Source organism: Sander vitreus, chromosome 20, assembly GCF_031162955.1.
Source record: "Sander vitreus isolate 19-12246 chromosome 20, sanVit1, whole genome shotgun sequence".
Lineage (NCBI taxonomy): Eukaryota > Metazoa > Chordata > Actinopteri > Perciformes > Percidae > Sander > Sander vitreus.
Genome location: NC_135874.1, coordinates 15,011,449 through 15,037,511, shown reverse-complemented (window position 1 = coordinate 15,037,511; position 26,063 = coordinate 15,011,449). Strand labels below are relative to the sequence as shown.

The 26,063-nt window shown below is 41.0% G+C and overlaps 1 protein-coding gene across 4 annotated transcripts in view; it reads right to left on the bottom strand.

Moving 5' to 3' along the window:
• The window catches only part of eml1 (EMAP like 1), a 57,084-nt gene extending 36,237 nt beyond the window's left edge, over positions 1-20,847 (bottom strand). For 2 of the 4 annotated variants that reach the window (XM_078276742.1, XM_078276743.1), the window contains exon 1: positions 3,558-4,207. In XM_078276742.1, coding sequence (XP_078132868.1) covers positions 3,558-3,624 — 67 coding nt within the window. In that variant the 5' untranslated portion in view covers positions 3,625-4,207. Of the gene's footprint in view, positions 1-3,557; positions 4,208-20,651 lie in introns of those variants that run through there. The other 2 variants (XM_078276745.1, XM_078276744.1) reach the window with 2 other exon arrangements.
• Positions 20,848-26,063: the final 5,216 nt, after the last annotated feature.

Genomic DNA, 26,063 nt, shown 5'->3' with positions numbered 1-26,063 from the left:
GTTAATCGGGTTATTGTAAGGAAACAAAAGTAAGAGTGTACAGCCATGCTAAAAGCTCTGTAGGGCTGTATTTAGGCACAGTGGTATCATGAGCAAAATGCTAAGGTAATATTTACGGCCGCATGGTGGCACATTTGGGTGTCAAAAAGCATTAATTTCATGTTGTAAACTCAAAGCCAGAAAAATAAACAATAAGCAGACAGGACATTGTAGGAAAATATATAAATTTGGTTGCTTAGTGCATAAAAAAGGTTGCTTTTCAAACTGTAGAGAAATAAATGGAAATCAAGTAGCAACGCATGAAATCAAACTCCAAAGTTATGTTAAGCTTTGGATATTGGTTGGTGGTACTGTAACAGCAGGCAAAGTAGGTCAAACTAGCAGGATGGTCCTTAAAAGTGATGAAAACATCAAATGCACACTTTCTTTGCTGCTAATCTGATATCAGAACAGTGGTACATTCTATAAAAACAACAGCAATCTCATTACCAGGTGCACAGACTAATTTAATCAAAACTGTCCTCTGCTCCAGGACCAGGAGATTCCATATGATGATTTCATTGATTTACCATAATAAGGATTCACTTCCCTCATGTGCTGTAATCAGTGTCAGTGTGTGTGTGTGTGTGTGTGTGTGTGTGTGTGTGTGTGTGTGTGTGTGTGTGTGTATGTCTGTGTCCGTGTGTAATGGGGCTAAATTTCAATTAGCCTATAAGCTTGCTCCGACCTCCTAAGGCCAAAGCATGCAGCCTGCGCATGTTTCTGCAGTTTAGCTGACCTAGTCTCTGAACATTAGTCTGGTTGGATGCTCCACAACACACGGGTTGAGAGACAGGGAGAGAAAGAGGCTGGATAGCAGCGGCATAGCAATTTGATATCACTTTGACACACACACACACACACACACACACACACACACACACACACACACACACACACACACACACACACGTCCTGCAGATGTTTGAGCACACCCTCCCTCACTGTAGCTTGTATACACTTACACACACACACATATCTTAACTAAGGCTCACCCAATTAAGCAGTCTGTTAAGTCATTAAGTCTGTTGGAACAACGAAAAAGGCATTGCTCGCTTGCCGTGAAGTTAAGTGTGTGCTCTGTTTGTGTGTGTGTGTGTGTGTGTGTGTGTGTGTGTGTGTGTGTGTGTGTGTGAAGGGAAAGAGAGAGAGAGAAAGCAGGGGGTTGGAGATTGGAAAATCCCTGGCAGCTGCGCCTAAGCAGCATGTCTTATTTCATTGACTTTCTCTCAGAGAGAAAAACATGACATTGTAAAGGATTACAAACAACCTCGCAGTGTCAGACAACTCGCACGCTCTCCCTCTGGTTGCTGATCATGACATGGCAAGAAGTAAAAGGAGGGAAACTTAAAAAACAAGAGACTTAAGAGTGGGTAAACACAAGTTGACTAAATGTAGTGACTTTGACACTTAACTTCTCTCACCTGTCACCATAACACTAAGTCTCAAGGGTGACACATATAATACTGCCATGCTGAAATGCTGTACATGCCACTGCACTGTAATTTGTGAGATTTTTGAAGCTCAGTAATTTCCTTTTCAACATCTTCCTCGAGGTAGTCGTAGAGCTTTTCTGAACACCTGCTACACCGGTTTTTCAGGTCAATCCAACCAACCCATCTCCGTTGTTATCAATGGCAGTCTCAGCACACATGAATACAACACTCCTACTCATAAAGCGATATTACAAAATTTAATTTTAGACATTTATTTACTATTTTATTCAAATATTACGCTACTTTTGTTAACCCAAGACTTTTTTTTCACAAGAGATTTAAGAAATATTTCCGCTTTAGGGCCAAATCATCTCTTTATGCATTGCTATGGAACAATTTTGGGTGTCACTATACAGAAAGCTGAGTTTGTTCTGAACATTTTGATCAAGGTTATATGCAAAAACCCTTAAAAGGAGAATTCAAGAAGATATCTGAAAATGCCCTCAGACCTCAGAGGGTTAAATGTATAAAACCTTGTAGACATCTTTCAGTTTTGAATAATCAAATTTCAACTACAGTATAGGCTTCTCTAACTCATCTGCTTCTCTTTGTCTGCATCTTCTCCTTTATGATTGCTATACATTTAATGAGAGAAATCCATAAGGGACAAAAGCTTTTAACTGGATTCACCTCATCAGTGATTCATGAAAGTAGTGAGGTACCCAGTATGCATGGCGGGAGATACCTCTGTGATTTCCTCTGTCAGACAATAGTATTCCCCCACATCTTCCCCCATCGACTGCTAGTGCTTACACAGCACAGTTAATATTATTGATTTTTTTTATTCACCAATGGCAATTACATTACTCTATGCTTGCAACAATGATAGCTCACGCTCACTAACCACCACACAGTCACTCCATGATAAATATTTAATTCTATCTTTATTTAGCTGGTTCAGTGGAGCCCAAATCGACATTACAGCTTTTTTTTAAAGCCCCTTTGCTACAGTAGTCTCTATTAGAGACACTGGTTATTGTGTTGGGGATAATCCCCTTTGTGTAGGGGGCTCACCAACATAATCACTAACATAGTTTGTCAGTATGCAGGCAGTGATGGTATCATCAAACTGAGCAACACACTCAAAAACAAAAACAAAATTGTAAAGTAAAATCCTTCTGAAATGTTGGACTGAGATACACTTATGCACCATTGTATGATCTTTTTGTTTTAGCATAGTTAAGTAGTTTGGGTATTTCTAAATATTAAGAGATACATCAGGGTTTACTTTTTTTTTAAAGAAACTAGAGCTTCTTGGATCCTAAACATTTCTAAATCCTAAACTGATGTCATACTTATGTGTCATGCTGCTTTCCTTCTTCCCTGAGTCACCCTCTCCCACCCATAACATTAGCAGCCTGAAGTATGGTTTCTTCCTCTGCCAGCAAATAAATTACATTAGTGCAGCAAAGCACATGAGCAATAGTGTCCTGTTCTGTCATCTCTGTTCTGTCTCAATTAGCCAACTGATCGCAATCAGCCAATAGGGGAGAAATATATTCATGACATACCCCTCATCACATCAAGCAGAACCAGAGTAATTAGGGCAGCAGGGCAGCTGCTGTGAGCAAAGGACTGTTCCTCATCCTCTCTCTGTCTTTGTTTATTAGCTGTCTTGATGGCTGCTGGCTCACATATACTGTTGACATTATTGTGGCCTTGATTCCATAAACTTCCTGTTAATTCTACAGTGTGTTTTTTTTTTCTGTAAATGCCCTCTGGAGTTGGTGGATTGTTTTATTCAAATATACAGCAGTCTGTTCAAAATCAAATGTTTTCTAGTTTGACAGTGTTAAGCTACACAACAACAGGAAGGCTGAACTCCTTTTTCAGCAAAGCCCTAAAAGCTGGAGCTAAAATAGCTCTCATGTCTGCAACACAGACACACTTACACACACCTCTACTTGGTGTCAAGTTTAGCCAGTCAGCTGGTGACATGTCAAGTCCAGAGAAACAACATGCAGCCGAGGAAAGAGGGGATGGGGGGGGAGGGTTCTGAGGAAAGGATTAGTTTTTTTTTACCGTTGCAGAACTGTAGCAGTGATGAGGTGTCATACAAGCTGCTGTAGCTGGAAAACCCGTCCTCCATTCTCAACCTCTGCTCCGCTCCTCTGTGCTCCCTCTGTTATCCACAACTCCTTCGCTCTCCTCTCTTTCTCTCTCTCACTGGTGACTCCCCTCCGTTAGTTTATCGTTCACTTGGTGTCCAAGGCGCTCCCTCCATTTACTCTGCACGGGCCAGGCTCCCTGGGTAAGTCACCATGGCAACCCATTCACTCCGATTATGTCATGTGAACTCCAACCCCTCTTCTTTTCCACCCCCCTCTGACAAAAAAAGTCCTGAACTACAGCAGAAAACACTCCCTGCTGAAGAATGACTGCACCAGACTGCCAGAGACACACAGATACAGAAGTTAAGAGGCTGGTGGTGGTTTTGTTTCCTCTTGTGCTCGTCCTCTCCTCCCTCCTGTCCTCTTTTCCCCTCCCTCTGTTCTCGTCTTGTCCTTCTGTCTTCAGCAGAGGCAGCTGTGTGTCGTTAGCTCTTGCTGATCTCCAGCAGAAAAACAGCTTTAAGAGGGCTTGAGCTGAGAGCGCAGACAGGCTCTGGCATAGGCAGTTACTGTGTGTGTAAGTGTGTGTATGTGTGTGTGGTTGTGTGTGAGTGTGTGTGTGTGTGTGTGTGAGTGCGCGTGCATGCATATGTGTGTGCATGAGTGTTTAGATAATGCTCGGGACAGCCCAGCTTTCCCCTGTCACACAGTGTGGACGAGTCAGAGCACAGGGGGCTGGGCCTGTGGCATAGATCCTCCTTCTCTCGCCTGATGGGAGAGGAGAGGGGAGGAAATGAGAAGAGAGGAAAGGATAAAAGGGGTGAGGAGAAAGGAGGATATAGGAGAGAGAGAGAGAGAGAGATGGGAAGAGAGGAAAGAAAATGAGAGCCAAAAGAGGAGATGAAACAGGAGAAGAGATGAGGGGAGGAGAAAAGAGGAGAAGAAAGGACAAAATGGGACAGGACAAGGTAGAGTAGGAGAGGTAAAAAGAGGAGAGGAGAAAGAAGGAGATGACAGGAAAAAACGGGAGACAGGAGGGGAGGAGTGGACAGAAGAGGTGAGGAAAGTAGAGGAGAAATTAGGATAGGAAATGAGGGGAGAGAACAGAAGAGGAGAAAGGAAAGAAGGAAGGACAAGCAAGGTAGATGAAAAATGCACAAATGAAGGAAACCAAACCAATGGCAGGTTACTAAAATCACTAAGGCACTGTGGGTCCCTCAGTAAATATATAGCAGTTACTAGATTTACTTATTCTACTGCTCTTCCACGCATACAGACCCAGACATATAGAGTCACACATACTGTTTGTAATGGTATGGAGTCACATAGGGACACACCATAACAAACATCTGTCACATCTTTGTTGAAACTTCCCGCAGCCAAACATTCAAAACTGAACATTGCCAGGGGATCCCCGCTGTGGCTAAACATGATTATCAGTCTGTCCTCTGTCTGTCTTATCTGCCCCGCTGCAGACTGCACAGAGACTGAGGGATCCTTAAAACAAGGACAAGAGGGGGAGAGAATGAAAGGGTGACTAGGGGATTGAGGAAAGAGAGAAATAAATGGGATAGAGGGGGAGGGGATGCAGTAGAATAAGAAAGAGAGAGTGCTTGAGGAGGGTGGGCGGTATAGAGAGAAGGACCAAATTAAAAAGTGAGCAGGGTGTGAGCGGAAAAGGGGGATACCCTAAAAAAAAATTAATTCTAACCAAGGATTGTATGTGCATGTGAGGGGGGCATATTTGCATTATTTATAATTTAAGCTTGCACGGAGAAGTAATAAGCCTAAAGAGACTGTGGCCTATATTCTCGTGTGAAACATTCCCCCCTTTTTTGCTAGATCACAAGACGGAGCCGACAAAATTGCACAAAGGCAGGGATGCTCTGAAGACAGCAGTGGGAGAGACCATGAAAGGATACATTTGTTTCTCTCAGGGCCAGATGTACCAACGCTTTTGCGCCCACTTCAGGCGTATTTGTTTCGCAACGTGCGTGTAAAAGCAAGGCGAGGTATGTACAAACAGGCCGCACTGAGGTAAAAGCATAGAGTGCCTGTTGCTTTTCCGTGTCATGCATATGCATTCATGGGAGGGTGAAGCCTAGAAATCTAGATGCACCCTAGCGGCAGCAAATGTAATTTGCAGCCAGGGTCAGTCTAGCAACTCTCCGTTGGCTTGCGAGCTGGAAAAATCAAACTCTAGTCAGGCCAATCACATCTTGTATAGAGTCGGTGGGCGGGCTTATGGCTGCTGTTGCTGCTGAGGACAGCGGTCTTCTGGAAGACTTGGAGTTAAGCTTTTCTTTGAGAAAAGAACAAAGAACGGCACTGAAGTCATTCTTTAAAAAGGAAGATGTGTTCGGAGTTTTGCCGACCGGATACGGCAAAAGTTTAATCTATCAACTAGCTTCGCTACTTTCTTCGTTGCTCTGCCTGGTTGTAGCGCTATCCTATTGCGTGCAGAGGGAATTTGAAAGACAACCGTTTATCCCGCCCCTCGGATTGAGCCCTGTCAATGGTGAGTTCCCAGACCCAACATCTTGATCTGGGTCTGGCTTGTCAGGCTAGGGGAAAATGGGAGTTTCTCGTAAAGAGATGGGAGTAGAATCGTAAAGTGCATCTAATTATGTATTCCACGGTATGTACAAAAACCGCCCGTGAAAGTGTGCCTCTATTTTGCGGTGAAATTGCTCCGCCTCTTAAACGCAGGTGTAAACCAGCCGCAAGCGGGTTTCCTCGCATATGCCTCCTGGTGAAATGGCAGCAGTAATGTGAGCAAGACAAAGATAGACCAAGACGAACTGAAAAGATTTTTGCCACAAGGATCACACTTTTTCAGTTGAGTGAACACAAAATCATTAAGCGTTACAGATTAAGCAGCCATGCAATATTACAGTTACTGGAAGAAATCAAAGATGACATAGAATCTCCGACTCAGCGTTCACATTCCATTCCAGCAGCTGTTAAACTCCTTGCAACATTACAAATATTGGCATCAGGATCATTTCAAACAGTCATAGCATCAGCAGTGGGAATATCGCAGTCTGCACTCAGCTGTATCATAGCACCAGTACTTATGGTTTGATACAGCGCACTAGTCAATACATACATTTCCCCACCACTAATGCCGAAATAACACGCATCAAGCTGTTACCTCATGAACAAGCACATTTTGTTATCGCTTTGTTTTTGCTGTTTTGACTGACTTGGTGGCTGATCCATGATAGAAAGATGTGCGCAATTTACGGTATAGTGGGCGGAGAAAGGCGCTGATTACCCGATGAACTGTAGGTTTGGTAAATACGACGTAAACTGAAGTATCACAGCAAATGTACGTACATCTGGCCCTCAGTGTTTTATAGTAGCCCAGCAGGTGTGATATAATCTGTCAGTGTGAAGCTCTTTCTGTACAGGTATCTCTCCGAATATCTAGAATCCTTTCTGGTTCAAAAGTGGCCCGGCTGGATTTGACCTTTAACGGAAGGATGAAAGGGATGCAGTGAAGCACCTTAAAAACAGTTGATCACTTCATGGTTCAGGGCCTCCATGTTGACCTCAGCCCTTGTATTTTCTCTCCCTCCTCTCCCTCAGAAAAAAACACTGCACTCTGGTTCACTTATTTCGCAATAACATAAAGCCACCAATAGATCAACCACACTCAGTAGCAGGCAGAATTATGTGAGAAAACAAGGTGCTCTTTGTACACCAATGTTGCATTTGAACACTACAATAGTTGTTTCGCAAAATCACAAGGATATTACAGTTCAAAACAAACAAAAAGTAAGATTATATGTTGACCTTTACACCATTTGTACACGTCGCTCTTTCTCTGCGGTGGAAAAATGCACCAAGGTATTTGCATTTATTTAGATATCTTGAAAATCATATTTTAGACATTTTTTAACCACCAAAAGGCCACAACACCCAGTGTTTTGATTCAGATACCGAATGGAATTTCATGCAGCTCCTCACCCACAAGCAACACACACACTAAGCATTATTTGTGTTTTTGTTCTAAGGACTGTGAGTCACACTGGTGCTTTGTCTGAAGGGCTCAGATTATTGAAAATCACATTCTGGGGCAGATTTGGGATCTAGATTAGGGACAGGTCTGTTTTTTTGTGTGTGTCTGTCTCTCTGTGCATATGCTCACGTGAGAAGAGAAGCAGCTAAAACTGGGGTATATTCCCTCCAAACTCCCCCACATGGGTCCCTAAACCCCACCTACTACCCAGCGGGTGGCATGTGGTGGAACTGCTGCTGCTCCACACCTCCCCATTGTTCCCCCCTTCCACCACCCATCAGTGTATCCAGAGGACGGACGGACGCACACACACACACACACACACACACACACACACACACACACACACACACACACACACACACACACACACACACACACACATGCACGCATCTTTTCAAGGCTTGGTATCAATGCTCCATTGCTTTATCACCGGGCCTGCTGACTCTGTTTTTACAGCTTTGGTTCTAAGCAGACACATGAAGGTCGTATTCAAACTGAGGCGGTTGTTCATTTATTTATTTTTCCTTCCAAAAACAGAAAAGAAACTGCTGACATTCGTTTTATCCACACATGATCAGTCTGTCAGTGGGCCAGGATTATACAGAATCACATCCAGAGCTAAAGAGGAAACAAGGTCAATCCTCTGTATGATCCAGCCACCATCTGTGTGCCTGTCCTGATTATTGGGCTGTTTTGTGTTTTAAACCATGAATTAATCCAACCTGGGGTCTTAATGATTTATAGAAACATTGGATTTCAAACATTGAAAGGGGGACACGTGTCATTCTTTACAGTCTGTCAAGCTGGACATCTAAATACTGTTTACATATCTTACTTTTTTTTTTTAAATGTTTTTAGGCAGTTGTGTGAACTTTTCCACCAACTAGTTAAACATTACAGTTTGCTAGTACCAGTTTTACTAACGTTTACAAGAGCTTCTTAAATGTCCTTGTCAAGATATAAGGAAGTAAGATCACTAAATTTAATAACTTGAAATAAGATAACTTCATGAATGCATCCCAAGTCAAATATTACATTGAGATTTATTTTTCACTCACATGATGTGAAAAAGATGAATGTATACAATCTGAAATGTAAATTGCAGCAGGTAGCAAAGGTCACCCAATATGAGCCTGTGTCAAGGTGAGGAGGATGGGTCAACAGGAAAGAGTGGAATAAGTGTTAATCATTTATTTCCATGCTGATAACATTCACATGAAGTTTATGAGTTCAACAGTCATTATGCCATCTCAATGCCTTACAAAGTAACAATGAAGGACTGCAGGGCTGATACTAATTTTAGACCTACAATCTTTTTGTAGACATAGCGGTATAGCTCTGAGGATGATTTTTCAAAACAATTTGTCTCACCAACTATTGGAATGATCGATATGAAATTTGGTACACACATTCACGGCAAGTCAAAATTTGAATTTTACTTACTAAACTAAACACTTATGTAGGGCTGCAGGATATGTGATAACGTTGTTGAATATTGTGATAACCATATTACTTGCGATAAATAACTAGATATTAAAATGTACTCAGTTCTGCATTTCTGCTACTTTCAGTATTTTTATAAAATTCAACAAGCAGTTTTGCTTGTTGAATTTAAAACAAATAAAAGGAAATCATTCCCAACATTCTTTTATTAAACAAATTGAACATTGAATTAAACATAAAAGGCACCATTAAAAAAAGAATGACAGTTATATCTTAATGAGCAGTTTTCTACTGATATGTTCTTTCAACTAACACAAAAAAGTGGTGTCTATCGCAATATGTTGCAGCCTTTCGCGACCGCACCACTTGATATTGCGATGATGATAAAAGACAATATATTGTGCAGCGCTACTCTTATGTTATGTTCACACTACGAGCGTCAAAAGCTACAAAACGGCCAAGCGTGGCCAGCTACATTGTCACAGAGTCACAGTTGGTTAAGCACTTGTTTTTGTTTCAAGTTTTGCCACCCTATGACCCTATTGCATCCCTGTGTGCACAGAAAGCTACAATAGCATCAGCTAACTTAGCTAAAAAAAAAAACTTAAAAAAAACATGACTGGTTGTTGCTTCACTGTGTCATTGGAGCACTGAAAAAAGTTGAGGACAGCTCAACTTTCATTTGTAGTGCATCACACCTGTGTGGGGTGTCAGATTGTAGCTAAATGTTGCTGGCTTCCATTGAAAATGACTTGTAGCCTGTTGCATTGTCGCTCATAGTGTGAACACAGCATTAGTGTTGTTTTAGACATTAAACAGACACAGAAGAAGAAACCATTATGATAAAAACGCTGAATCTTACATGTGTTATATCTATTGTTTATTTTTTAAAGCTGTCCTATTTCATCTACTTTTTCTTTTTTTAATCTACAGTATATATTCTTCCTTGATACTAAATTGTCCAACTTTCCCCGTTAGGATCATTAATGTTTTATCTTTTTTGTATCTTATCCTACCTTAGGCTATGGTCGATAAAACCAAAATCAATTCTCAAGACGTAACAATGTGACATCTCATAACATTAACTGTGCTATTGATGCACCTAGATGGCGAGAAGAGGCCAGACCAGCAGAGGATGTAATACTGTCCTCTTTCTAATAACTGTCTGGACAGGAATGCAGAGATAGAGATGGGGGGAGATAGATTGAATGTGAGAGGGGAGAGTAAATCAGCTGAATGACATCATTTCCCACCTGCTGGAGAAAATAGCCTGTCATTTCTAAAGTATGCTTATCAGAGTAGACGTAGAGTCCAGATTAAAACACATTTTATGACACTGTATTATAAACTCCTTTTCTCTCACATCGGACATTATTAGCTTCAAAAATCTAAAGTAAAGAGTAGGGCTGGTTACCAACTTCAATACTTTTTAGGCACCAACCGAATTTCCTCCTTAGTATCGATTATCAAAAAATGCCTCCTCATTCAATACCAAATATCAATACCTAAGGAGTAAATCCTATCAGCGTCAGTGAGCAAATAAGTATGCAGCGTGTTTCTACCAAGATCTGATAATGTTTGTAATTGTCGTTACACGTCGTCGAGGCATGCAGGAAAAACTCTATGTTACTCACAGAGACAGGGTTCACTTAGTAGGAGCTGAAAAATAAAGGATTTGTGCCGTAATGTGTAATTTATTTTTGTTAAAATGTTTTTTTATAAAATTGGTATCGATAAAAGTATTGTTCAGAAACCGGTATCAAAGTCATGGTCTTTGTATCGGTATTGAAATTGTTTTAACGATACCCAGCCCTAGTAAAGAGACAGTGATTTCAGTTGATGTTCAACTTATCAAGGTCTAGTCCAACACAAGGAGAAAACTGACAAGCCACTATCATCTGTATGCGTGATCAACTAGAACCCATAAAGAAGAGCTGTTGAACGTTTTTGTCATCATGAATTATGTGAAAAGTTATAATAATTCATCCAGAAATGTACATGAATATGGGTACCAAATTTCATGGAAATCTATCCAGTAGTTGGTGTTGATACATTTCCTCTTGACTACAAATGTCAACCTGCTTGTGGTGCTAGAGGAAAAGTCAGGGGATCACCAGAGTCATTAGAATTCATCGTCTGGGAACCATGGACATCTGTACCAAATTTAATTGCAGTCCATCCAATATTTGTTGCTATCAATAAAGCCACCAGCGTGGCTAAAAATATTCAGTATAGAATATCACATTGTATGTGTCAATACTTTATTGTGCCATCCGTTCCACCAAACTCTACTTCTAAAATGTAATATTTCATCTAACCCCATGAAAACAGTTAACTAACAAAAGATTGTAAAGCATATTTGTGTAATATCAGTGACAGACAAGGCTACAGGATGAAAGCCGCTACACACTGGAGTGCACTTGTGTTTTGGGCCACACAAGCAACAGCAATGCCAAATAATGATGTTATGGTTCAGGAAAACTGGGTCAACACTTGTGTTTTTAGCGCAGTCTTTTGGTCATGGTCTCTAAGAGCATTATGCATGTAGAAATCCCCTGCCAGACTCTGTAATATCTACAAAGACACATTTATGAATTTGAGAGAAAGAGGGAGTCGTGGGAATGTATTTTGCAAGTCTTACTGTGGTGCAATAATGCATTTTAAAGATTTTAACAGCAATACTGATTCTTAGCCTACAATTGGATCAATTTGTCTTTTCATTAACAGCATTATACGGTTAAAATTGATCTGATTAATGCGTGTTCAGCACTTAAATGCTTAAAGTACATACAAAATACATACCCCAATGTGGTACTGCAGCTACAGTAATTGAAAGATAAACAAGACTTAGATTCAAGGTGAACGATAGTGAAAGTGTTCGGTGGCTGAGGCTTAAAAAGAAAGAAGTCCTATCCTGTTAAGTCTCTATGGATGCCGTGTCAAGATAGACTGTATGGGAAAGAGACAGAGATGGCACGTGAGTGTAGAGGAGGAGAATCTGCTTTTGGTCTTTAAATAGCTCCTAATCCTGAGGCTGTGGAGCAGCGTTACATGTGCTAGTCCAGCTCCTCTTTTCTATGTCACTTACAGATCAAACACCACTAAAGAATTCCCCAAAGCACTAGCCTACTTGTTTATTATAATATGATGTTTCTCCCTATAGCATAGGTTCATTGGTAACACAATGTTGTATACCAACAATATACAAAAGGAGCTATGGACACCGCGGGGGTGCAACAAGGATCATACTGGAAGTCCACAGAAAATAAGTAACCTGCCACTAACAACAGAATAAAGCATCATCAAGGCCGTCAACACAGAAACGAAAAGACAATATAAACTAGCTACACAGTAGTACTGCCTACAAACACACACATTAAAGAAAATATTCTACACAGTAATGCTATGTTTTTAGGCAACTGTAGTGGTGGCTGCCTTCATCTGTACAGAGTTTTAACAATGAATAAGTTTCTTGTAGTAACGTTACTCACCTGTCTGAACGTCATTCGGTGAGTCTTGTGCACCGTGAAGTCCTCCTCAATCTGCTCAACTTCTCTGCTCGTTCATTCTCAGTGCATAATACAACCAGTCCACTCTGTCCCAATGCACCTAATATTCAAAAGGTTTTTTAGCTGTATTAGCCCTGTAAAAAACAGCAGAAAGGCCTCACACACCCCAATGAAGGTAGAAACCACCACCATGAGCATAGCATTTATGCTCTGCCAAAGACGGACGCTATCGCGCACAAATCACTGTCATAGGTAGGTCTACTTGAAATGACTGAGACTTCACAGCTTCTAAGCTAATAACATGTTCACTAACATCCTGGAAATCTCAGTAACTACAATAAATAGTCCTTTTTTATCTTGGCTAAACTCAATGATACAGGCTGAACTATCCTATCTCCTAATATAGTGTTACTCAAGACATGGGGTCAGCCCTATGTTCCCACAGCCCAATGGTCCCACAGCCCTATGTTCCCACATTTCTAAGAATCTGATCCTGACTGGTACAAATCATCCTTGCACATCATTCAACCTGTGCTTGAGAACAAGAGGGATGCATTGGTAAGATTTAGGTCAAGACCAACTAGACAGGCACAAGACAACTATCGCTCAGCCAGATCTACTGCTCAGGCCACTGTCCGTATGTGTGTCCAGGAGTACTGGAACTCTCTCTGCTCTCATATAGAACTGGCCAGGGACTCGGTAATATCAGGGAAATGTTTGCTGCAATCAAAGCTGCAACGGGACCCACTGCCCAAACCTGTGGAGTGTTAAAGAACAAAAATGGAAGCACTATCAACGATAAGTCTGGAAAACTAGAGAGATGGATCGAACACTACAGTGAACTTTATGGAACCAAGGGAAACACCTGCCATCAGACTCTCTCAAGTCTCCCTGCCTCTCGGTGTCATAGCCATCTCGATTCTGAACCCGACATAACTGAAGTGATAACTACAATCTCAAACATGAGCAAAGGAAAAGCTGCTGGTGCAGATGAAATCCCAAGTGAGCTCTTGCAGGCAGGGTTACTGCCTCTTGCCAACCATATACACAATCTCATCCTGAAATGCTGGGCAGCCAAACAGGTACCACAAGATTTTAAAAATGCTAAAATCACCACCCTGTACAAGAACAAGGGCGATCGAGGAGACTGTAATAACTACCGTGGCATCTCCCTACTAAGTGTCACAGGAAAGGTACTTGCTAGAATCCTGCTCAAACATCTTCAGGAGATTGCAGAGGAAGTATACCTAGAGTCACAATGTGGATTCAGACCACGGCGCTCAACCACCGACATATTTGCTGTTAGACAACTGCAAGAGAAATTACGAGAACAGCGACAACCACTCTATATGGCTTTTGTAGATCTTACGAAGGCTTTCGATTATGTCGACAGAGATTCGCTATTCCTAGTGCTCCAGAAAGCTGGCTGTCCCCCTACTCTGCTATCACTGATCCAATCATTCCATGATGGAATGCGTGGTAGAGTACAATTTGATGGCGAGCTTTCTGAGAGTTTCCCAATCAAGAGAGGAGTAAAGCAAGGGTGCGTACTGGCGCCTACACTCTTCGGCATATACTTTTCATATGTATTCCAGAAAGCCTACAAATATATACATAACACCACTGGAGTCTCATTACTATCCCGGAAACTTTTTCAACTTGGCCCGCTTCAAGGCGAAAACCAAAACACAGCAGTTTGTTATCCAGGAACTACTCTATGCTGACGATGCTGCTCTCTGTGCATCATCTCCTTGAACAGCTCCAGACCCTACTTGACAGCTTTGCTGAATCATGTGACCAGTTCGGGCTTACCATCAGCCTGAAGAAAACTGTCACCATGTCACAGGCCGCTGACTCTCACTCATTCACAATAAATAATATTGCTCTCGAGGATGTGGAAAAGTTTACCTATCTGGGATCCACCATGACGCAACACCACACTAGACCTGGAAATATCCACTCGTTTAGGAAAAGCAGCCTCTACTTTTGGTCGTCTAACCAAACGAGTCTGGAGGAATATACATCTATCTGTGCGAACTAAAGTGAGAGTGTACGAAGCATGTGTACTAAGTATACTCCTATATGGATCTGAAACCTGGCCTACATATCGCCCCCAAGAGAGTAGAATCAGTGCTTTACACATAAGAAACCTGCAGTTTATTATTGGAAAGACCAAGGAGGACAAGATGACAAACTGTTCACTATCACAAATTCTGAACCCCTGTCTTCAAGGCTGAAATTCAATCGTCTGAGATGGGCAGGCCATGTCAACAGAATGCCACGATCTCGCATTCCCCACTCAGTACTACATGGAGTATTGGAGGAGGGAACTCGGCACACGGGTAGACCTAAACTGTGCTTCAAGGATGTGTTAAAGACAGATCTCATAGACTTTGACATAAAATCTGAGAGCTGGATAACACTGTCACGGAATCGTGAACAATAGAGAACAAGCCTTTACCATGGTAGAGCATATGACCAAGATAAGAACCTACAGAAACTGAGGGAGAGACGTCTTTGCTCAGCTAACAAGAATTAATATGTGAAAAGCGCCACGCATTGTTATTCATGACAGAAGCATACCAAAGAGATGTTCCCACATTTCTAGGACATTTTCAACGTTAGGTCTTGTGTTCCTACATTTCCCTTCAATGTAAGCCCTATCCTCACACAACATTTTTTAGGGTTAGGGTTAGGGGGATAAAATGACTCATGATGACTGAAACAAATTTATGAAAAAAGAAATGTGGGAACATAGGGCCTAATTTTGGAAAAACAATCTTAGAAATGTGGGAACTGTGGGAACATAGGGCCTAATTTTGAAAAAAATCTTAGAAATGTGGGAACATAGGGCTGTGGGAACATAGGGCCTAATTTTCAGTGACAACAGTCCCAAGACAACAGTTCACATCACAGTCTGTTACAGTATTTAAGTTTGATCCAGCATGCACCTTTTGTGCACGCAACATCATTTTTTGTTTTGCTTTTACTACTAGGTTGCGACTGCAACGGGCCTTTGGCACTCCGGCCAGTGAACGTAAACATTTAGTTAGTAACGTTACACCAGAGACACTTTAGTATAGAGGATCTTTTGGTTACACCCATAGACTGTAAAAAATAATATTCAATAGTTACACCACATATATTTTCTAGACTAGAGTGTCGTCTCTCTGAAGCTCTGCCCTCCTGTGGCCGCAAACACGCAAGCAGATTCTTTTCTGCTGCAGCTGCTGATTTGGCTCTTTTCTCTTGTTCCTTTCCCACAAGGTGTTTGGGTGTCCAAAGGAAACAAAATCTGCCAAAACAGCACCTCTACATTTTCTGTTTCTAATTACCACCTTATATGTCGTGTCATTTGTTTAAGCTGTACAAACTTAAAGGTAAAAAGTTTCACTGGGGTGCCATACTATTCCTTGAACGGTGATCAATAACTCTCTCAAGGTTACTGCTCCCGCAAAAAATAGTCTGGCACTGATTTAAAAAAAAATCTTTATAAAGCAAATAAGTGTATTAAAATATAAAGCGTAAAATAAAATAAATAAAATAGTAAAATATTGAGCTACTTCTTTTAGGTTGAAGTTCAATGTTAACTGAATTAGTTAATGATGTAGATAAATGTTAAGTGATTCCATCACTGGGTCTTAACAGTCCAAATAATGTGAGATTGAATGGCCATAAACGTAAAGCTTTAGGTGAAATTGAGTATCAGACAATTTAAAAAGTAGAATTCCATATAAGGTGAAAATGTAAACTTAGGATCAGCCCCAGTGGTTTGTTTACAATATGTAACGCAGTTTTAAGATAATTTCCACCCAAACCACACACACAGCACTTTTTCTTCATAATGTGCTTTTCAGAGATGACAGATTCACCTTTTACTGAACCCCCAGTCATTGTATATACATACTGAAAAGCCCAAAATCACAAATCACACATTTGCCTTAACAGGCTTAACAGTCTGTACAGCATGTAACGCCCTCCATCCTTCGAGCGTTGATGGATAATAAAAAACTCCCAAAAGAAATCTTTTAATATGGGAAGAAAGGGAACAAAAATGTAAAAGGCAAATTGGTGTGGACTCCTTCTTCCAGGATGGAGTGGGTAGACATGCAATATTGTATTAGTGCAGAGAGCAGAATTAGATTTTCAGTGAGCACACAGACACTTTGAGTGGACTGACATGAACAATTAAGCAGGCAGGCAAGAAAAGAAGCAGATGGACAGAAAAAGGAACACTCTTTCTAACATGGTGAATGTGCCAGTAAAGGGGACCTACTGTATTATTCTGCACACAAGTATGACATTCATAACATTATGGCACCATAGCAAATCATATTGTGGGTATTACTTGAGCTTTCATTGCTTCTCTGTCAACCTTTCATAACTCTTCCCGCCTCCTTCCTCCCTGCCTGCCCTCCTCACCTTTACACTAATGATGCCATAGAAGTGAGGAAGAAGGGTTACAGACTTCTCTACATAATCTATATGTTAATGAGGCTTGGGCACAGAAGTAGAACAGGATTGTTGTAATTCAGCAGACTGCAGCCCTTGGAAATATACTAATTAGGTGACTAGCGGCCATTTAAAAGCAGAAAGTCAGTGGGAGACATTGTAATTTGTCAACACTCTACTACTGTGAAAATGGTCCATTTATCTAAAGGATGTTAATCTGAATACACCTGATCACTATCATGAAAATCCAACATACCTATGGTTTGTAAAATGGACACACTGTGTATCCCAGAGTGTGCAGGGCTGTGTGTTCTGTCAAGCGACGACAACATTAATCACATCTGACTTGGCTGCTGAAACATCCATGTACACCCTTCCCCCATTTCCTGAACAACCAAGAACTCTGCTCTACTCTTTTCTACAAGCCTACACACATACCGTATATACAGCATATACTGTTTCATTTCATGTTCTTTTGCTTTACTGTTCATTTTTCCTGCATCAAACAATGGTTCTTCCTGCACTTGCTTGCCTCTCCTCTCCTGTTCCTTTCAAAGTCACAGCAACTCAGTTCCCCGATCAATACAGCATAACCCTTAAATAAACTCTGCTGAGGAAATCTGGCGTCTGCTGCAGTTTACTCTAATGCATATGTTGTGGGAATCATGCTCTTCCCTGTGTGTGTGTCTCTCTCTCTCTCTCTTACACACACACACACACACACACACACACACACACACACACACACACACACACACACACACACACACACAGACACAAACCTGTACCTGTGCTCAAACCTGTGTGACAAATGACCCATTTCCAGTCTCAACATGAGGAATAGGTTTAAATCAACAAAGCTACTTGTCCTCAAATTCAGGGCACAGCTGGAGGGCTGACGTCAGCGGGCCATGATGCCTTCTTCGTCTCTCATCTGCATTTCTGAACGCACACGTGCACACACACACACACACACACACACACACACACACACACACACACACACAAACGTACATGATCATGTACACGTTCTCACACACACACACGGCTGCTGGATGCTGATGGTTTTCTGTCATATAGAGACTTGTCAGCTCCCCCCATAGTTGATCCCCCCATAAGTCTCAGTTACATGACATACATGACATTTATAAAACTGATCGCCTTGGAGACAGCCACCCCCCAACCGCCCGCCCGCCATATTCCTTACCTCCTATCTTCCTTATTCCCCTTTCAATTCACACTTACTCATTTTTCCTTCTGTTGTCATATCCAACTTACTCTACTTTGGCACCTCAGCCCCAACCCTTTTCATTTTTTCCTATTTAACTTGCCCCTTTTCATAACCCTGGGCTTTTTCTTCACCCCATAATCAGAAACCACCATTCATAAAATCAGAGCCGTAGGCCTATATTAGAGAATTGGCCAAACTCTCTCTAATATACAGCTCTGCATAAAATATGCTAATACTGCCACCTGCAGGACATATGCTCAACTGCAGCTATTAATTTTCACCTATGCCTGAAAGTCAATGTTGGGAAATGTGTATTAAAATAAATAAAGCTCACGTTGGAACTGAAACAGTAAAATCCAACTCTGACTAGCACCTAACTATATCATGTCATTGTGTTTACATTTTTTTCTATAAATCATAAATACCACACAGTTACAATAGACAATAGACATTTTGACACAGGTGTAAATAATAAAAATAAATCACAGCTGAATTCCATTTAGTTGCTTCAGTTTCAGGATCCTGGTATTGTGCATCCTGGCTTACTGTCACACTGTTTTATTAGTGTTAGTTCCCTGAAAAAGTCTAAAATAACTGTCATGAACACGTGACACTGTCATGACACTGTCATGAACACATGAACCCTAACCGTAACTCAAACTCTAACCCTAACCATAACTTGTCATGACAAAAACCGAATGACACTTAATGACAGAAGCGTTATGTCATAAACGTTTACGACTTGTTCATAATGTTTATGACACGTTCAGGACAGTGTCATGTCACTCTTATGTAGATACCTTTAAGTAAAGTGTAACCAAATATACAGTTATTTTAGACTTTTTTTTCTCCCCAGGATCTGTACCAATACAGATACAGATGATGTCAATGCAATATACAACCTTATAGGCAGTTAGAAAAGTGTTAATATTATTTTGGACACAATTTGAGCATAAAAGTGTTTTGAGTTTACTGAAACTGAACTTGAAAGCTTCCCCTGGTATCTGACTCCCTGGCTTCTTTTCTAAACAGTTTAAACAGCTTATTTATATACAAGTGCTGTTTCCTTCAGAAAACATCTTCATTCCCAAATATACTTACAGTAGTAGGTCCACCATTACACTGTCATCTTTGCACACAAACATCTGTTCTTACAGTTTGAGAAAGTTGTTTAACCTGTATAACTGAATACAACTACTACTATAAACATTGGCCAACATTTGAGAATTTTCACTTTGACATATTACCATGTTGGATTTGAATATTAAACTCAGTATGATACAGATGAATGGAGGCGATACATAAAGCACAGATATAATATTGGCTTAACTGTTGTCAAATGTAAAAAAACAAAGGGTTTAACAGTGTTATTTTATCAATTTGTTGAGGCTAAGATGTTCTGGTGCCAGTAAGTTAATAACAGTGATTTAGCTTACAAATTATGATGTCATTTCCTGGCAAATCCATTAGAGTATGATATAATAGATAATGGAGGTGTGGTCCGCTGCCCATCAAATGCAATAACCACAATCTTGGCAGTTGTTGCCAAGGCTGTGGTTTCTGTAATTGACAACATCAAACAGTTTTCATACTGCCGAGTCATGTTTGATTAATCTGAGAAGGGAATCACACATGGACTGAGCCAGAGAGAAAGGAAACAGGAAAAAGAGGAGATAAAAGGACAGGGAGGGATGAGATAGATAGAGGAAAGGGGAGTGAGTGAGTGAGTGAGTGAGTGAGTGAGTGAGTGAGTGAGTGAGTGAGTGAGTGAGTGAGTGAGTGAAAGAACAAGACAAGAGGAGTAAGGTAGTAGGTAGTAGTAAGGGCTTCAGCTTCTCTCTCATTTGTGGGAAATTACCCTTCAGTTAATGGTTAGTTACACACACTTACACACACTTACACACACACACACACACACACACACACACACACACACACACACAACACATCTTTATACCATTTGTCCCCAACAAGCATGCAGCACTGTTGTATCCACAACTCTGATATAAGGTCAAAGTGATATAAGGTACAACTACCTTCCTACCTCATACATACAAACCATCTCTCTTCTTACCTTGCTTCTCTACATATCTCTGATTAAAACTGCAGAGTCATTCTGCATTATTTTCATGAAACCAAAGGGATTTCTCTCCATATAAGGGCCCAAACTGAACCAGTTCCTCTTTGCAGCTGAATACTTGCTGGGTGAGCTGTCCCAGTGGAGGGCTTAGACTAAAACAGGATGGGCCAAAAGAGACCCCCCCAAACATAAACACACATATGCAGACACACAAATCCAAACAATTTACAAGCATGTATGCACAGATAAGCACCTCGTATGTCTCCCTTGAACAAAGCATATGCATGTGTGCACAAGAGGACATACTTTTTGTTTTTCCTTACCCATTGGGAGCCCCTCACAGTCAGACATGGCCAGAGAGAGAGAAGAGGATAAGGATAGTGTCTTTTCTTGGCAGCCTGTTGCTTCTTCTGAATCTCTGCCTCCTTGTTTTTACTACAGTATCTCTGGTCAAACTCTCTGTTTTAAGCTCTTTAGATCACACTGTCTCGCTGTTTAGCTTACTTACTTTACAATCCATCTCCTTGTCCTCCCCCTGTCTCTCTCTCTCCCTCTCTCAACAATCTGACCAGTGGCCAGTGGATATGCCAATCAAACATCACACACTGTGCTATTGGATACTAAATTTGTCCTCCCTTGGGTCCTCCCTTGGGATACTGTTTCCCTTAGAAATGGCAGGTCTTCTTAGATATGATTTCATTGACTTTTAATATATCTACAACATCTATCTCACCATTTAAAGGAAAGAAAACACTTACTATATTTCATATAGTCTGCAACAAAACAAGAAGGTAGAGCTTTCTCCTCACAAACTCGCCATACAATTGTTGTTTCCAGTATTCTTTTCTCCTTATCCCTTAAGTCTGTAACAGAAAACAAAGAAAGTTCCAATAAACTTAATATCCCTTGAGACAGGTTGGCCCAACCCTGGCATTATTCCATTTTTTGGCAGTAGTAGCTTTTGTTTCCTGTGGGGGGCGCTTGCGTCTCATTGAATATTGTTCACATCAGGAGAAATCCTTTGTTGTCTCCAGTTCCTTAAGTGGCCTGGATACCAAGACATTTCCAGGGTCAAGTGAGTCTGTACTCAAGACTGCAATTCTGACAGATACACTTAATCTCAATGGTCTGTTTTATTTCTAATAAATAGGCCAGATGTCATGTTTCCGAGTAGTTGCATTTGCTGCCAATTTCTACTAAACACAGACGGAGAGGCAGGGAAGCAGAAAAAAACGAAAGCAGAAGGCGGAAAGCAGGGGAATTAAAGATTGCAGCAAGCTTCGTATTTCCTTCTAAAGCCTTTTTCATAATGGCGGAGACAAAGAAAGGTGCTTGCCAGGCACGTCATAATGCTGTACAGATTACTTGCCCACTTGAGCGCACAAATGTTCTTCAGAACATACTTAACGCTGTGCAGCTTTGATTAAACTCGTTGTCAACCTTTCCAAACCCTCATTCCTGTATTACTGCTCAGCTTACTCAGCTGACCCTTTGTCACTTGACTGGGAGGATTATCACGAGGGAGAGGTCCAACATGTGACTGAGTGGGGTCAGATGGTAGACTTGTCCAGCAGGACAAGTGTCAGAGGTTAGGATTTAGTGCCAGTGACAAGGGTTATCTTATGATTTTGAGAGAACACAGGGGATGAGATGTTGGAGGGTTTCTTGCTCTTTTATCTGTCCTCCAGACCTGTCAGTTACCCCCTCCCTACTAAACACAGCACCCCAGCCTTAACACCAGGGCCAGCTTTGATGTTTGATCTGCAGCTCTTGTTTGCAGAAGTGCTTGGAGGCCCTTTTGCAAACGTAACCTAAACCTTCACCCCATAAAGACCTCTTGACCTCTCTCGCTCTGGCAAACAGAAAGTGGACCGTCTACCACTCTGACTGTTTTTAGTTAATGATCGCATGGAATTACTTTGGCTGAGGTAATATACCCCAGAGTGTCCAAAATGTTGCCCAAATAATGCTTAATTAGATTGTAAAGTTGTTTAATATGGGATTTCAGGATTTGTCTTTAGGACTGCACACAAGAAACCAGGTTATTGTGAGAAGTAAGGCCGAAGCAAGACATTTGAGAACATATGGCCATTGCAATAACCTGGTTACTGTAAAAGCTGCATTCACTTACAGAGATTTTACCTATATCCAGTAGGCTTATTACTGCAGTCAGTTATGAATATATTACCATAAGAGGGATATTATGCTCTCATTTTAAATTGTGTCAGGTTACAACAAAGAGAAGAGCACCAAAAACCAACAGCAAAACCTTCTCACCTGAAGTATTGAATTGACCTTCCAAAGAAAAGGAGGAATGGATTTATAAACTAAAATACAGCAAAGATAGTATTCTATACACACAAATGGCGTTTTTCCATTACATGGTACCTGCTCGACTCACCTCGACTCTACTCGCCTCGACTCAACACACTGTGCGTCCGTTTTCCATTGCAGATTTTAGTACCGCCTCAGGTACTAAAATAGCTGGTCGTTATATGCCGGCTCGACGCAAACACCAGCGCACAAGTATAAACATCAGGCCACTTGAGCTTGTTTTACAGTTCTGTGGAGGCTCCACGCAGAGCTTTCGCCGTAGCCTATGTAAGTGGCCTGATGTTTATACTTGTGCGCTGGTGCGTGCATCGAGCCGGCCATGTGTGTGTGTACGTAGGCTATGGCGAAAGCTCTGCCTGGAGCCTCCACAGAACTGTAAAACAAGCGGCGCCGCAGTAAACTGCCGTGACCTAACGTGACACACACACACACACACAGAACATGGAAGGTGTGTTGTTGTTGCCACAGCCAGAAGACACATTTAATTTCAAATGAAGCTGGAGGCAGCAAAAAAAAAAACACAGCTGGCTAAACTATTTAAAAATAGGGAGTTTGTTCAGGACACCCCCGTCTGTCGCTTTCACGTCACCTTTTCGGCTCGCCTCAGCTCGCTTGGAACCTCGACTGAGGTGGTACTAAAAAACGTACCTGTTAGCAGGTACCAGGTACTTTTTTTTGTAATGGAAAACCAAAAATGGTGAGTAGAGTCGAGGCGAGTCGAGCAGGTACCATGTAATGGAAAAGCGCCAAAAGAAGGCTGTCCTTCATAAGACAAAGTGGCGATTATTGCATTTATCAAACACCCAAGAGTATAATGACAGCTTTTTAGTTTTAGAGCATTATAAGTGTCATGTCCATATGTCTAGACTGCAGGAAAGCAAAGTATGTTGCTGTATAATTAATAAGTGTAATATTTGGCTTTGTTGAGTACTAACTTCAGCTCTTTTCAAGCCAATTGCCAAAATATGTATAAAATGAAACATGTTAAATATGTGTACCATCAGCCCTGCCATCAGGAGGGGTCCAAGGGTACAGTTGAGTTAGTTTTAGACCTAAGGCATCCATTGGTACCATGTCATGCTAACTTGTCAGGAAGGGGCTAAATAATGCTCCAAAGTTAGGCAAAATTTTGGCAAAGGATAAATTGGCATTTCCATTTTTCAAAATGCTGTATTTAAATATTTCTGCATATTAGAACAGTCTTGGAATTGCAAAAATTGGGTATGACTGGTGCTGGAGTGGGGGTGGATGAGGGGCACAATTTGGAAAGTGTTGCCCCCCTGTCCTTAATTCCTGATAGCTGGCCTGTGTATCATCGGTGGTGAAGATGTGAATATCATCATGATTTACATTTCTGACACAAGAAAATATTGTGAATTTAGTTTTTGTCAGTATTCATTCAACATTTTAAATGTGACTTTTGGAGGGCATTTAAATTAAAGCACCTTAATACAACTGGTACCAAACCCAACAGCACAGAATCATGTCATCAGCATATTAATGAATATTGCTAACATGCAGCAATAAGACAATACTCTATATAAAGACAGAAAAAATTGGGCCTAATATGGAACCATGCAGATTGTTACATACTTTGAATCCTCTACAGTAAAACACAGTCAAACTTTACACCGTTTAGCGTTAGCTGTCAGTATTTTAACCGTGTTTAATCCAGCTACTAGCTAGCTAGCGGTAGGCTAACATTAGCTGCTGTCGAGTATAGTGTTAACTAGCGTCACGTGCAGCGGTGTTTGTGTTGCCTGTATTGTCTGTTTCAGAGCATCAGAGAGAAGCGCAGACATATCAGTGGCACCAGATTTCGGTAGCCAGGAACAAGATTTTTACAAGTAAATGTTCCAATTAATGATCCAGGCAGCACATTCTCGTCTCCCTCCTTCATTTTATAGTCCAATGGTGGCTAGAACGGCTCCGGGTCAAACGTCAATATGGAATGGATTAATCTTATTTTTTTTAACGCGTTATTTTTTTTCTCAGATTAATTAATCGAAATTAACGCGTTATTTTGACAGCCTTAAAGTAAGTAAGTCTATTTAGCAGTTGTTCATGGTCAACTTCCAACGGTCAATTGCCTTTGATAAATAAAAAAAGGGGAAGGGTTTCACAATGCTGCCTATTAACTAGAGCAGAAGTAACATCAAAGTGGTAGCAATAATTGCACTGTGATTTGTGCAGAAACCAGATGGATAGTGACGTTTGTAATTTCCTTCAAAGTAAGTGTGGTGTGTTTTCCATGTGGCACTGATCCCTCTCTGTGTACAAAGTCTCCAAAGTGTGCTCAGTTTAACTAGTTACAACTTTACTATAAAATGTTGCATAAATGTTCATGCAAATTCAAAAACTAATATTTTTTTTAAAATACATTTGCTGTTGTATCAACAGATGTTTTTCTTTCTCTCCCCTACCCTGTGTCAGTCCCTCTCAACAAGTTGCTACGACTTTCTTTAGTTCACATCTGCTTAGCAGCCTTTATTTTCAAAAGGGAGCTATGTGGTACTTACATCGCCTATAAGCTAATTACTGTCTCTTCATCCTGTCTCCTTTACTCTATCTACACAGTACAGTACATTAGATGTGGTTAATATTAGTTATGCACCAGCAGTTAGGTATGAATGGTGTAATGTTGAATCTTGGTTTGTAAACACATTGTGCACCAACAGATGTTATGTTTGTGTTGGTGTGTATAGTGCTGCCTAATCAGTACTCTATTGTATTTTATGGTCTTAGTCTTAAAAGCTCTGAAAATAGTATTTTAAAACTCAGTTAAAAATCACTGATAATACTAATACATTTAAAGGACAATTCCGGCGCAAAACGAACCTAAGGGTTATTAACTGATGTGTACCTACTCTGTTGCTCTCTGGGACATGTTTTCATGCTAATCGAATGAGTTTGGAGCTTTAACGAGGCTACCGCGGACCGCTGGTTAGCTTACAATGCTAGTATTTGGGGCATGGGGACACTCAAATTAAATCGCTATTTAATACCACTGAAAAGGCTCAAAATATCACCACACTTTAACGTTAGCATATTAAAAAGATAGATTATAAAGACAGTTGCGTTCTCTCCATACTGTCTATGGAGATTCCACGTTGCACGGCGTTCGACTAGTCATGACTGGTTTCCAAGATGGCTCCCACAAGATGCGACTGTCTTTATAATGTATCTTTTTAATAAACTATCTGTACACTTACAACGTTGTCAATGCTTCGGTTCACATTTACAGACCCTAATTATGCTGTTAAAGTGTGGTGATATTTTGAGCCTTTTCAGTGGTATTAAATAGCGATTTAATTTGAGTGTCCCCATGCCCCAAATACTAGCATTGTAAGCTAACCAGCGGTCCGCGGTAGCCTCGTTAAAGCTCCAAACTCATTCGATTA